Source organism: Phocoena phocoena, chromosome 13 (genome assembly GCF_963924675.1).
Source record: "Phocoena phocoena chromosome 13, mPhoPho1.1, whole genome shotgun sequence".
In the NCBI taxonomy this organism is placed as follows: domain Eukaryota; kingdom Metazoa; phylum Chordata; class Mammalia; order Artiodactyla; family Phocoenidae; genus Phocoena; species Phocoena phocoena.
The window spans coordinates 16,361,534-16,376,698 of NC_089231.1; the positions used below are offsets into that span (position 1 = coordinate 16,361,534).

At 46.6% G+C, this 15,165-nt stretch overlaps 1 protein-coding gene across 1 annotated transcript in view; it reads left to right on the forward strand.

The window, feature by feature from the left end:
- Positions 1-825: 825 nt before the first annotated feature.
- LOC136132498 (alpha-protein kinase 2-like) overlaps positions 826-15,165 on the forward strand; it is a 35,104-nt gene continuing 20,764 nt past the window's right edge. The window contains 2 exon segments of the mRNA XM_065889418.1: positions 826-838; positions 3,486-3,603. Coding sequence (XP_065745490.1) covers positions 826-838; positions 3,486-3,603 — 131 coding nt within the window.

The following is a 15,165-nucleotide window of genomic DNA, read 5'->3' on the forward strand; positions in this document are numbered from 1 at the left end:
ATTCCTGTCCTGCCCCTAGGTTCATCAGAACTTTTTTTTTTTTAGACTCCACTCTTAATTTCCTGTGGTGCATGGGAACGGCATGAATAACTTCACTTTAGACAATTTACTGAACTCTTCTTTATCACCTTTTACTGATATCCCCAGCCTGCCTAAATTCATCTCCCCACTGCTTGCCTTCTTCAGCTATGCTGGTCAGCAGTGAAAACGTTAAAACCAAGACAGACATGCCCAGTGGAGGGAAAGCAGAGGGCTGGAGTTCCCCCTGACTGGAGAATAAATAACCCAGAACTCCAGAACTGGTGCCCACCGTGGGAAAAGGGATTTATTATTAAAAGAAAATAGAAGTAAAATAATTGGGTAGGGAAGTGGTATCTTGTAACTTGTGAGTTGTTTTCTTTTCTTTCTTGGATTATGTCTACCCTTGAAAACATGGAGGGCACTGATAGACTTTCCTGAGGGATGACAGAAAACTTTTTGCTCCCGATCCCTTTTTCTAAGTCCAGAGAGGAGAAGAGCCAGCCTCTGAAATGGCTGCGCTTCCTTAGCAGAAGTCAAAATAAAATCTCACCTTCCAATGTGGATGTTTGGGTGTAGGACTGTGCACCCAGACTCCCCAGGCCGAGAGCACAGCCCCCCCTCTTTCTCGGTGTTTGTCCATAGGCATCCAGATAGAGGAATGGGCTCAAGTCCACTACTGAGCCTTCAGAGTAGCCCCCTGTCTCCCTAGGAAGCCCCGGTGTTTGGGTGGACCCTAACCTTGGCTACCGGCCCCCTCACACATTAGCCAGATACTTGTGAAACGTTCTGAAAGTGGCTCTCAATATGCAACCTGCAGGTAGGCTTAAAAAACAAGGGTAGGGACTTCCCTGGTGGCGCAGTGGTTAAGAATCTGCCTGCCAGTGCAGGGGACAAGGGTTTGAGCCCTGGTCCAGGAAGATCCCACATGCCGCAGAGCAACTAAGTCCATGCGCCACAACTACTGAGCCTGCGCTCTAGAGCCCGCGAACCACAACTACTGAGCTCACGTGCCACAACTACTGAAGCCCATGCACCTAGAGCCCATGCTGTGCAATAAGAGAAGCCACTGCAATGAGAAGCCCACGCGCCACAACGAAGAGTAGCCCCCGCTCACCGCAACTAGAGAAAGCCCGCGTGCAGCAATGAAGACCCAATGCAGCCAAAATAAATAACTAAATAAAATTGACTCTTTTAAAAAAAAAAACAAGGGTAGGATTTTTGGGTGAGATTTCCAGCAAGCAGAGGGAGAAAAGAGAACCACCCACAAGGTACAAGATACCACTTCCCTGTGCAAGTCTCATTTGCAGCTGATTGTTCAGCTCTACACCACATGAAGGGAAAAAACCAGTCAGCCAGTAAGAAACCAGGGGGCTCAATCAGCCCTGCTCTGGCTGAAATGAAACACTGGAGCCCAAGAGATCAGAATGAGTTCCCCAGGCTCAGCTCATGCATACTTGATATAACGGCTTCCATAAAAGTCAGGAACACACACACAAGGAGCAATTAAATGCTTCCTGAGAAGGAATCTGATCAAACTGATGGGAATGGGAACCCAGGTCTGCTAAGAACAGGCAGAAATGAAATATGATCAGCAGCTTCCTTGATAGGTTTTCAGGGAAGCTTATTTTTGGTGGTTTAGTCATTTGTTTGAAAGAGACTCAGGTAAGCAGCTGTTGGAGATGTGTCCCTGCACGCAGGTCTGTCTGCTCCTGGAGCCAGGGATCAACTAATGCAGGTGCTTACCTGGAGGAGAAGGAAAGAGGTAGCGCAGCTGGGAGACCCCAAATTAGAAGAGACATAGAGAGGAAGTGAGAGGGTCCCTGAGCCCCCCTCAGGTCCTGTCCATGGTACAGGTGTCACTGACTTTCTTGTTACTCCCGCCCCTGACATTTTTAGCTCTCCCCCTTCTAAGCCTTAGGAGAACATGGAGTTTTTCTCTTAATGATCTCCGGGGTTGCTCGCCAAAGATCGTGTGATAAGACAGAAACACAAGAATGTTCCTGGGATGGATTCAGAATGGTGTATTGCTCCCAAATACTGGGCTTTCCTCCGGTATAGATGGTACATTTTATACATTTTCAATGACATGGAAGCTAGTGAGAAAGCTCGTTGGCACACACTGGAAACCTTCCTGCCCTGTCTGTCACAAGGGGAAAAAAGATCCCAAGGGGTGAATGGATTAGCCCCTTAGCATTACTTCCGGTTAATGATCACCAGGGGAGGATGAACCCCTTCTGAGGGAGAAAACGTAGGTCAATTTTGTGATGATGTCACTCACATGTGTACAGTACCAGGCTGGGAAACCTACATTCCAAACTCCTTTATCCTTAGGAAGACATGGTTTTAGCTAATCTACTTTGTTCTTCCCTCTTCTGTACCGTAACATACACTCAACTCTGAGCACTGTTAAAGTATAATTTTCACTCCCGTGCAAATACAGAGTGAACTTCAAAGATTTTATTCAATTCTTTGAATAAGGAGGGAACCAGAAAATATTAAGGCCTGGTCAAAGAACGTTTGAGGAATTGGGTATTTATAGGCAACTTAATAAAGGAATGTTAGGATAAGATTGCTGCATTAGATAAAACACTGGTTAATGTCCTATAGGGCAATAAACCATAATTTGTGGGGTTATCTTGTCTGCTAGACAGAGATTATTTGCATCTCCATTGAATGCAAATCTACAGGCTTATATGTAACTTCACTAAATCTGGGAATTTTAATCAATAGTAATCATTGCTGAAACAAAGTACATTCCCCTACATAACTCTTAGACGGACCTTTGCTCCCATGTGACACTGAAATAGGATACCATCCACATTTTTGGCTTCTTTTTAAGTTTTAGATAGTTTTTCTTAATAGCGTCTTAAGATTAGGAGCAACATTTTTCATTTTGTCTGCCCCACTCTCACCCCAGCACTGCATCATCTTAGGCATGTAACATGCCCAATAGTGTTTATTGAAGGATGCATTTTTTTAAAATTAATTTATTTGTTTTTGACTGTGTTGGGTCTTCGTTGCTGCATGCGGGCTTTCTCTAGTTGCGGCGAGCAGGGGCTACTCTTCGTTGCAATGTGTGGACTTATTGCGGTGGCTTCTCTTGTTGCAGAGCACGGGCTCAGTAGCTGTGGCTCACAGGCTCTAGATCGCAGGCTCAGTAGTTGTGGCGCACGGTCTTAGTTGCTCCGTGGCATGTGGGATCTTCCCGGACCAGGGCTCGAACCTGTGTACCCTGCATTGGAGGCAGATTCTTAACCACTGTGCCACCAGGGAAGTCCAAAGGATGCATTTTTATCAATGAGAGGAAGCTTTTCTAGTTCCCCAAGTGACATATACAGCATGTTTATCCCTATTGTTTATCACCCATTCTTTTTTTTTATCACCCATTCTTATTCATAGCTTTATGATTTTTTTTTCTAAAGATGCTTCACATAATAAGAATATTCTTATTTCTTTATCATCAGGTCAGCCCAAGCCAGAGGTAACTTCGTATAAGAATGGTCAAACCATAGATGCGTGTGGCATTGTCTCCAGTTGTGAATTCTTTGAGAATCAATATGTTCATCTATTACATCTCTATTGGTAAGTGGATGTGCCTCTGTGGACTGTTCACTAAGATACCCATGTTCTGTCACGTGCTGGTTACTATGAGGTAAGGCCAAAAGATCGGCTCCTGTTTGGTTTTTGAGTTCTGCTGGATGCGATTAGCAGTCATCAAACAAGGCATCCAGCAATGACTCTGCTGAGCTCTGCCTGGTAACTCATCACACTCCTCTAATTTGCTGTCATTGATGGAATTACAACTTTATCTAGAATTTTACTCAAGGTGGCCCAGCCATTTTCATTCATTAAATGGGCTCTTCATTTAATCTTATTCTCTCTGGAAAGTTAAGAAGCTTCATGGGATTTCAGTATCTGTCGCGGAACATTTCTTGTGTAAGAATGGAAGGAAGGAGTAGTGATGGACCCTGACCCCATAGCAAGTTGGTGGTGGAGTTAAGGCTAGAAACTGTACCTCCTGGCTTGGTTTGAGGAAGTAGCGTGGTCCAGTATAGTGGTTTCTCATTCTTTTTCGTTCCCCCAAGAACTATGTGTTTGGATGAAATCAGGAAGCTCCATGTGTGAAGTAGAGAAATGAAAACTCCTCTGGTTGAAGCTGGGCGGGGAGTCTGTGCTCTTGGTCACCAGTGCTGCTGGATTGATCTTCATGTCACTTATGGTGGCTCTGAGGAGACTGAGGTCTGCAGAGCATGGTATGAAAATGACTGGTAGGCATGGATGTGTGTACATAGCCTCGGAGCTGAAAATAACAAAGTGAAGACTTGGGTTTGCATTAGTTCTGCCAGTTTTTTGGCTGTGTGACCTTGGCCAGTTACTTAACCTCTCTGAAACTCAATCTCTTCATCCCTAAAATGGTGGCTGAGAGAATTAAATGATTTAGTGTTTGTAAAAGGCTTGTTATAGAGTAGTTGCTCAATAAAAGCTTTCTTATCTCCTCATCTATGCCTTTGTTTCAAAGTAAGGTCAGAGGTCATTTCACCGTGGTTGAAATGCCTGACTCAATTGGCTTATGGCATATCAACCTGGTAATTCCAGACATCCGTTTATTCATTCATTTTTTACTTTTTAAATTATATTCATCAAGCAGCTACTATACGGCAGGCATGTTGCTTAATGCTGGGGTCGAAGTGAACAATGTGAACATTGTCTGCACCCTCATAAAACCTCAAGTCCATCAAGGAAGACAAGTGGTAAACAAATCATGCCCTCATGCTCCAACAGACTGGGAAGCAGCCCAACTGCCACGGCTGCCCCTCAGCCATGGATTGGACTTCCTGCCTCTTCATTCCAATTTTGCCAAGGCCTTCCCCACTCTCCTCTTTACCCCATTCACCTTAGAATCTACCTGTACAGCTCACAGGCAATTCTAGTTACCCATGGATCTGTCCAGCCTCAAACATCCTCTTCTCCTTTGCACAGTCCCCGCTTTGGGTGCTTATTTACTTCTCAGGATTAATGATTGTTCAGTAGACTGTGGGCCTCCTAAAGGCAGGAACCCTCTCTGTTTCACATTAATACATTATCTATCTATCTATCTATCTCTATCCATCCATCTCAAATATATATTTGTTGTTGTAGTTGTGGTTGTTAGTTTGCTTAGATCAGCATTGGCAAGTTTTCCTATAAAGGGCCAGATGGTAAATATTTTAGGCTTTGAAGGCCAGATGGTCTCTGTCACAACTCCTCAGCTTTGCCAGCATGGTGCAAAAGCAGCCACACACACACACACACACACACACATACACACACACACAAAAGCATGGTTGTGTTCCAATAAAACTTTATTTATAGAAGCAGTTGGGGGCCAGATTTGGCTTGTGGACCATAGTTTGCAACCCCTGGTCTAGATGGCAAGATCCTTGAGAATCTACACAGAGTACTTTGTATATTTTCTGCTCTTGCCTTTGTCCCTCTGAGCATGCAATACATATTTCTTGATTGATTCATTTGGGTCTTACACTAAGCTAAAATAGTATACTCACTTTTTATCCAGAAGGGAAGCTGAATGTGTATTCTTTTACTGATGAGATATGATTTAGGAATTGAGACTTGCTATTGTTATTTGTTTTTTTATAGAGGACCAGGAATATAGGCAAACCCAACATCTGTAGGGTGTTAAGGAAGTTAAGAAGTAGCCATGGTGAAGCCCCAGGGTCAGGTGGGCAGGTTACATGGGAGAGGCCAACACAGGGAAGAGAAACTTAGCAAGGGAGCTAGTGCTGTGGAAGGGGCAGGGGGTCCTCATTCTCTGCTCTGAAGTCCAGCAGGGCAGTGGTTTATCGTAAAAATGAAAGGTTAAATGTGACAGAATGCACTCTTTCCAAGTTCCTGGCCTGCCCTTTTGAAAAGTAGACCCCTACTGGGAAAAAGTATTCAGTCCTAAGGCAAGGAGAACGGTAGGGCAAGATAACAAAAGATGTGGCTGCATTTTTTTCTGCTTAGTAGTAAATATGTTGGATACTAATAATCTTTAAAAGTTCTGGCTTTCTGGGCTTCCCTGGTGGCGCAGTGGTTGAGAGTCCGCCTGCCGATGCAGGGGACACGGGTTCGTGCCCCGGTCCGGGAAGATCCCACATGCCGCGGAGCGGCTGGGCCCGTGAGCCGTGGCCGCTGAGCCTGCGCGTCTGGAGCCTGTGCTCTGCAACAGGAGAGGCCACAGCAGTGAGAGGCCCGCGTACCGCAAAAAAAAAAAAAAAAAAAAAAAAAAAAGTTCTGGCTTTCTACAGTAGTAGTTCTGAGCTGTAGCTGCCCATGAGCAGGGCAATAAAACCCACCAACGCTTGTCCTTCACCGTTGACAAAGTCAGTCCCCAGCCCAGGTGATTGCAATGTGTTGTCCAAGATGCAAAATACTTTACACCCGAAAACATTCGTCTGCAAAGTAGCTTGACTTCTACCCGTTCGTTAAGTGCTGGTTAAGAAAATGGGTGGGATGTTGTGCAAATGCCTTTCAAAGACTGAAAGTGAGCTGTTAGTTACAATATTAGTCTTGAATTTTCTTGCCATTATCAATGCACCATAAATCACCTGATTAGCTCATAGTTTCCCAAAGAAAAGTACTTTGCTTCACCTACCTGGGTTTAGTCCTGCAGTCATTAAATCTGAGTTCTTAGATATTTGAAAGCTCCTGTTTCTGTGTTTCCCAGCTTTTTCTGGTTTAATAAACCTGATCTGCTGTTCTGCCTTGAGGCCAAGAGCCCTGCTTCCGTATTTATCCACGTTCTTCATCTTCCCTCTTTCCTCAACCAGGTAGCACCTCTTCCCCCGTCCTTCCTGCGTTCTCCTCCTCATACCACCCTAATCTCGTACTTTGGGCAAATGAGACTACTTGGAGAGATTGATCAGTGCCGTTGTGACCTTTCCATTACCACAGGTCAAGTGTGCTTGGCAGACAAAAGAACATGGGAAGCCAAGAAAGCATTCCGAGAGAGAGAAACATCAATGATAACAGTATGGTTTGCACTGTAGCGTGAAATTTTTTTTTTTTTTCCCTAAAGACATAGGGGTCGGGAGGAGGGGAAGAAAATGCAAATATTGATAGATGTTTTCTACCTCATAGTGAAAGCAAGTCACGAGGACGTGTATACAAATGGGGAACTGTGGTCTCTTATGAACACAATTTAAAGACAGGCAGCAAAGCGACAGATACAAATCTGTCCAGGAACCCACACCTAGAGAGAGACACTCCTCTCCGCGGCAAGGAGGCCTCTTTGGATGGTCACGGTCACGTCCAGCAGTGCTGAGAGTGGGCCCAGGTTACAAGTGAGGCAGAAAGGAGGGAGGCGAGCGGGGTTGCCGGGGCAGGAGCTCCGACAGGGTTAGAGGGATGGGGAAGCAGCCCCTTTTGATCTCTCGTCAGCTCAGCCCTGGCATTGGCTGGGCTGGAGGCGGCCCCTGCAGAAGGCCTGGTGGGGACAGTGGCCGGGAGAACTGCACAGTCATCGCAAGCCAGTCTGCTCATATGAGTATGGGTTGCACAGGGCGCCCCCAATTCGTGTTCTCCTGGAGCCTCAGAAAGTGACCTTGTTTGGAAATAGGGTCTTTGCAGATGTAATTATTTAAATGAAGATGAGATCATACTTAGATTAATATGGGCCCTGACTGGTATCCTTATAAAGAGAGAAAACTGAAAACGGGTGTCCTTATAAAGACGCAGATGGAGTGTGAAAACAGCCATGTGAAGACAGGCAGAGATTGGGGCGACGCAGCTGTGAGGTGCGAAAAGCCCAGGATTGCCAGTGGCCACCCGAGGCTGGGAAGGGGCAAAAGGAGAGATTCTTCCAGAGAGCCTTCAGAGGGAGCTGAAGACCTGCTGAGACCTTGATCTTGGACTTCTGGCCTCCAGAACTGGGAAGGAATAACTTTTTGTTTTATGCTGTTCTCTTTGCGGTAGCTTGTTATGCCGGCTCTAGGAAACTAATACGTGGTGTGTCTGAGCATTCTAAAAAAATGCTTCTATTTACCTACCTTGGCGTAGGGCTGACCAGCTTTCCTGATAACATAGAGCTGGTTCCCAAGAAGATACCAGCTGAGTTCATCCAGGCCACCTGGGAGGCATCTGTGGTCAAAGGGCAAAGAACGTTTTTCCAACTCTACCATAACTGGGTATTTACTCAAGATTTTGAAGGAAAAAAATCAATATGAAGATTTCCTGGGTCACTTATGTTTATGCCCCCAGGGAACATCTGGCCATGTCTGGAGACATTTTTTTTTGTGGTACGCGGGCCTCTCACTGCTGTGGCCTCTCCTGTTGCGGAGCACAGGCTCCGGACGCGCAGGCTCAGCGGCCACGGCTCACGGGCCCAGCCACTCCGCGGCGTGTGGGATCTTCCGGGACCGGGGCACGAACCCGTGCACCCCACAGCAAAGAACCAGCCATTCTATAATGCCAGTAGTACTGAGGTTGAGAAACGGTATAATAAACCACCACAAAACAAAACAGAGGGCCCTGCACCAGCAGCAGCTGATTATTTCTCACGAATCTGTGGGCTGGCAGTGGTTCTTCCCCTGGAGTTGCCTGGCCCACTCATGGACTTGAGTCAGTCTGGCTGGGCTGGAAGGTCCAAGATGGTTTCACCAACAGGTCTGGTAGTTGATGCTGGCTGTTGGCTGGGCCACCTCAGTTCTCCTCCACATAGACTGTTACCCTCCAGTTGGCTGGAACTGGCTTCCTATGTGTCGGTCTCAGGGGAGCAATCCAGGAGAAAGCCGCAAGCCCTCTTGAGCTCCTTCACAACACAACACCATCCCCACCACGTCCTCCGGGCCAGAGCAAGTCACAGGGCCAGACCAGATTCAAGAGGCAGGAAGAGAGAGGCCACCTCTTAAAGAGTGGAGCAGGAATGTCACATTGCAACAGGGCGTACATAACTGGACGAGAGGAATTAGTGGCCGCATTTTGTAATCTACTGTACCCTTAAGAGTTTAAAATAAGCTTTGCTGCTTGTGAGCTGTGTGGCATTGAGCAAGCCAGTTAACTTCTCTGAGCTTCAGTTTCTTCATCCGTAAAATGAATGTTTGTGATGATATATTGAGGTGATTCACGCAAAATGATCAGCGAGGTGCGCAGGTCAGTGCAGCAAGTATTCGTTGTTACTAATTATCACTTCCTGAAAGTCTTGTGTTCCCAGAATTACTCTGAAAGAATTACTCTGTCCTAGCATATAATACCAGGTGTGTTTAGAGCCAGAATAATTTCATATGAATAGTTTTGAAAATGTTAGAATCAATGGAGAATTTTGAAAGACAAGAAGGAAATGGATATTTAACAGGAGAGCTGTAACCCAGACACAGGGTGGAAGATGTTTTTGTCATATGTGTTTATACTCCAAACCCTGTTTGGATGGTTTTTAGAAGGTGGAATCTGTGATTTTAGTGAAGTCTCGGCCTTCTCAGTTATTCCTCACATCTGGATGGACAGACAGACGCCAGGAGTCTTGGGACACTCTTATATTCCTGAAGCCACTCTGGTTTGTAGCTGGCAGAAGCTTGTTCATAAGTGCTTGTTGTCTGAGCCAAAGACTTTGGCCCCTGGAGGGACCCTCAGCCTCCTTCTCTGCTCAGGGAAACACAGATTCTTTCCCAAACATCTAAAAAACATGAGTTGCTGGTTGTAAATGAGGCTGGGCAAATGAGTAGTGGTGAATCCGTTAAGAATATCTCCATTCTTGGAAGAAACACCTCAAGGCATGCATCCTGCTAAAGGTAGAAGTGTTACCATCAACTTCACTTACAAAGGACAGGAGATTATATCCACCATTGAAAGCAAGGATTTGAAGCCAGGTTGTCTGGATTTAAATCCCAGATCTACCTCTTACAAGCTGTGTCATCTTGGGCCTCCACTTCCCCACTTGCAAAATGGGGATAAAGATAGTACCTCCTCTATAGGGTTGGCACAGGGATTAAATCAACACATGCAAAGAATTTAGAATACTCTATAAATAATAGTTACTTTGTGCCATCTGAACATGTTCCCCACACTGAACTATAATTTTGGAACTGATTAAAAACAAGACAATTTAGAGGTAAGAAAGGTAGCTTAATAAAAAGGAATGAAATAGTGCCATTTGCAGAGACGTCGTAAGTCAGAAAGAGAAAAACAAATACTGTATAACATCGCTTATATGTGGAATCTAGAAAAATGGTACAGATGAGCTTATTCACAATGCAGAAATAGAGACACAGAAGTAGAGAACAAACGTATGGATACCAAGGGGGAAAGAGGGTGGGATGAATTGGGAGATTGGGATTGACATATATACACTATTGATACTATGTATAAAATAGATAACTAATGAGAACCTACTGTATAGCGCAGGGAACCCTACTCAGTGCTCTGTGGTGACCTAAATGGGAAGGAAATCTAAAAAGGAGGGGATATATGTAGATGTATAGCTGATTCACTTTGCTGTACAGCAGAAACTAACACAACATTGTAAAGCAACTGTACTCTAATAAAAATTAACTTAAAAAAAAAGAAAGGTAGCTTAGTTTGGCAGTGTTTTTCCTCTCTGCTATTTGCCTCTTGGAGGACAAAATATAATTAACACGTTTGATTAAGGACTCACTGGGTAGAAATAAAGATGACTGACTCTTGCTGCTATGTCTTGGCTAAGAGGGAGAAGGCATTTCATCCAAGGTCAGAAAGCATTTTGTGAACTTCGTGTTCCCGTGAGCTTAAGTAGGTGTCACAAGTCTTAAGGGGGAGTGGTAGAGCTTTCTGGCACCAGGAAGGCCTCTGTGTTCCCAGCACGGAGCTGGGACGGGCCCCTGCGGCATTCTTCCTGAATGAATTCAGCATGCTTTGTGGCCATTCCTCAGACCACTGCCTGGAACATTTCTGGAGTGAGTCCCAAGGGTGTGACAAGAAACACCCATTTGGTCCCCAGGATGATAGGTCCGTGCTGATAATCTGCTGCTCATCGCCACATTCCGGTTTTAACTGGTAGGTAAGTGTCTCAGTGGAGTGGATGGTGATGGGGACCACGCCATGGGACACTCAGCTTTTCCTGTGTGCTCGCTCATCCTTTCCTGGGGACCAGACTTGGGCAGTTGCTCCCACCACGGTGCTGACTCTCAGGGCAGATCTATGCTAGTCTGGGGGCAGGTGACAGGTCAGTCCCTGAGCCCCTCCCCAGATGGTGGGACTGCCAGAGAAAGATGCACTAGTCACTGGAAATTGGACACACGCTGAATGGCTCGGGAAAGGCCATTCCATCGACACCTTCTGAGAACTTAGAGAGGACCAATAACATGAGGGAAGTTCTTGGGCCAACTGGGGTTCAGTCTCACTTTGTAATCACAGAATCATGGGCTGACATTTCTGAGGACTGAAAAGATAGTGAGAGAGAGAAAGCGGGGGTCGGGGTGGGGAGAGAGGACAAGCTCTCTGGTGTCTCTTCTCATAAAGGCACTAATCCTTTCATGAAAACCCCACCTAATCACCTCCCAAAGGCCCCGTTTCCAAATACCATCATATTGGGAGTTAGGGCTTCAACATATAAATTTTAGGGGGACATAGTTCAGTCTACAGGATTGCCCCAGATATGGAAGTTGTCCCAACCACGTGCAGGGACAGGCTTGGACCAGGCCAGTGGGGGTATATGGGGGACCACTGGTTAAGGATCAGAGATTTGGACTTCCCTGGTGGTGCAGTGGTTAAGAATCCATTTGCCGATGCAGGGGACAAGGGTTCGAGCCCTGGTCCGGGAAGATCCCACATGCCACGGAGCAACGAAGCCTGTGCGCCACAACTACTGAACCTGCACTCTGGAGCCCGTGAGCCACAACTACTGAGCCCACGTGCCACAACTACTGAAGCTCGTGTGCCTAGAGCACATGCTCTGCAACAAGAGAAGCCACTGCAATAAGAAGACCGTGCACCGCAACGAAGAGTAGCCCCCGCACGCCGCAACTAGAGAAAGACTGCGCAGCTACGAAGACCCAGCACAGCCAAAAATAAATAAATTAAATAAATAAATTTATTAAAAAAAAAAAAGAATCAGAGATTTGCAGCACTCTGCGAGGCCATGTGTGGATACTTACAAGGGCTGGCTCCAGAGTCATACCGCCCAGGTTCAAGTGTCAGCCTCTTAATTGGGCATGTAGCTTATCTTCTATCTGCCTCAGTTTCTATACCTGTAAAGTGGGAATAATAACAATATCTACCTTGCAAGGCTGGGGGAAGATGACCTGAGATAATACACATAAGGTTTTTAGAACAGTGCCTGTCACTTAGCAAATGCCAGGTAAATGTTCACTCTTTTTACCCTGAGGTCTTTTGTGATTTGTTTGACACAGTTAGTTACTCTCAGTCGTAAGAGCTTGAAAGTGGAATCAGGCTGCCTGCCCATTTCAGAGAAGATGAGGTCAAGCAGATCTTGGAATTCTTGAATGAGAATCTTAGTGCAGATTCCAGAGCTGGTATAGTGTGACCACTGCTTATATAGGTGTTAAGAAGCCAGGCTCCGTCCAAAGACACGGACTTTACCCAGGTAGGCAGGACAGATGCAAGACTGTATGTGAAGCTCGGGGCAATGATTCAGTCCAGATCTTGAAGTATTAACTCAGTTCTGAGCCATTACTGAGCTCCAGTGTTCCTCAGGCCCACAGGGCCTTTTCCCTTGCTCTTCCCTCTACCTGGAATGTTCTCTCCCCAGATAACCCCATGGCCAGTTCTCTTACTGCCTTCAGGTTTCTGCTCAAAATCACCTGATCACTGAGACCTTCTCTGACCAGCCATCTGGTCAGAAAAAATAGCACTCACAGGCCTCCCTGGTGGCGCAGTGGTTAAGAATCTGCCTGCCAATGCAGGGGACACAGGTTTGAGCCCTGGTCCGGGAAGATCCCACATGCCGCGGAGCAACTGAGCCCGAGCACTGCAACTATTAAGCCTGCGCTCTAGAGCCCATGAGCCACAACTACTGAGCCTGTGCACCACAAGTACTGAAGCCCGCGTGCCTAGAGCCCGTGCCGCGCAACAAGAGAAGCCACCTTAATGAGAAGCCCGTGCACTGCAACAAAGAGTAGCCCCCGCTCGCCACAACTAGAGAAAGCCCGCGTGCAGCGACGAAGACCCAACGCAGCCAAAAAAAAAAAAAAAAAGAAACAAAATAGCACTCCCTGCCTGCCCCCAGCGTATCCTGCCTTCCTTATCTTGCTTTCCTTTTCATGTAGCACGTGACGTAACGTATGTATGTGTACACACACACATTTAACAGCTTTGCGTAGGTATGATGGATATACAGTGAACTCCGCGCATTTAAGGTGTTCAATTCGGTGAGCTTTGACACGTGCACACGCACGTGGAACCATCACCGCCACCAAGAGCGTGGACACATCTATCCCTTCAAAAGATCTCTCGATGCCCCTTTGCAACCCCACTTTCCTGCCCTCTCTGTCTACCCATCCTCACACAACAACTGATCTGCTTTGGTCACTGGAGGCTAGTTTGTCTTTTCTAGAGTTTTTATATATATAAGATCATGGAGCATGTACTCTTTTGTAGCTGGCTTCTTTCACTTCCACATAATTATTTTGAGAATAATCTGTGTCATTTGGTGTGTCAGTGGTTCATTTCTTTTATGGCTGAGCAGTGTTTCTCAGTTTCATGGTTTGGATCTAGCAGAATTGTTATTCCGTTGATGGACACTTGGGTTATTTCCTGGCATGGTATATATTTATTTGTATTTTTCTTTGTTGTGAGTTTCCCCCAACGGGGAGGTAAGTTCCATGGGAGCAGAAACTTGTCTGATCTGTTCCCTGCTGGACCTCCAGTGGCCAGCGCCCTCTCAACAGGAATTCGATCGAGAGTTGTGGGTTGAATTAGGAAATGCATATAGTGCTTTTGTTATATTCTTTACTGAGTCCTGATCTGAGGGGAGAGGAAAGAGCTGCTGGGGTTCAGGACATGCTACCCCCAAATATGGTACCTTGGCATATGGAAGATCTTAAGTTGAGGGAATTTTTTTAAATGGAAGAAGCAGGAGGATCACTCTGACCTTCTCCCCTCGCCTTCCTTCCCTGAAACAAGTCCTAAAACTCCCCTGTGAAAGGTGTGTCCCCTGTACCAGGAGGAGGGAAGGCCTTGAGATGGGGAAACTGGAGCCAAGAACTCTGTACAAACAAACCTTGTTAAACTCCCCCTTCTCTTCCTGTTACCTCTTCACCATTTACCACCCACAGCCCAAACCCTTTGTCTTGTCAATTCTTCACAAATTTATTGTTTCTCTGTCTAAAAGGTCTAAAAGCTTCCTACTCTGGTCACTTCTTTGGGTCTTCATTCTCTTGAGAAGGCTCCATGTACGCGTACAAATTCAATGGACTTTGTATGCGTTGTTCCTGTTCATCTGTGTTTGTCAGTTTAATTTATCCCCCATAGAGCCATTCTCCAGACAGCCATCTGAACCCCGGGGGAAAGATCTGAATTACGGTGGCTTCTTGGTGGTCAGCCTGCTGGCACTGTAGCGGCTGTGCTGCTGAAGGGGTTGGGAAGGTGGGGAATAATGTTAAAAGGCCTCCTGCAGGAGCTGTAGGCCAAGGCCACCATGTCAGTGGCTCCTTGTCACCCATGAAGCTGCAGGGAGCCTGAGTTTCTGGTCACTCTGTGGCTGCCCCCTTTCTGGCCATGTCATTCCCCACTCCCTGGGCCGCTGCCCCAGTGGGCTGGGAATGCTTCCTCCTTGCCAACCCTGCCTAGCCTTCCCCCAGCATGGGCCTGCTCCCCCCGGCCCCGTGCCAGCGCCCTGCTGTCCTGTCTGCTGCCAGCACCGGGCCTGCTCACCCAGTGGGCCCCAGGAGATGGGAGCGAGGCTGAGGCGCAATGAGGTGGCCCGGTGAAGATGTCTAAGAGGTTCACAGCTAGCACCAAGGCTCCTACGACAGAGCAGCAGGCAAAGAGAAGCAATTAAATTGTGATGGGTTTCTTCCCTGATCACAGTCTCCAAGGCTGCTTTTGAGAGAGAAGTTCTTGGGTCTGGTTTTGCACGTTCCCCCCTGCCTGGGTCGAGCAATTAGATTTTTTAAAAAGCAAAACCAACCTGAACAGCCACTGAGTTCCATGGTGGGGGGGCAGCTGCTGGGCATT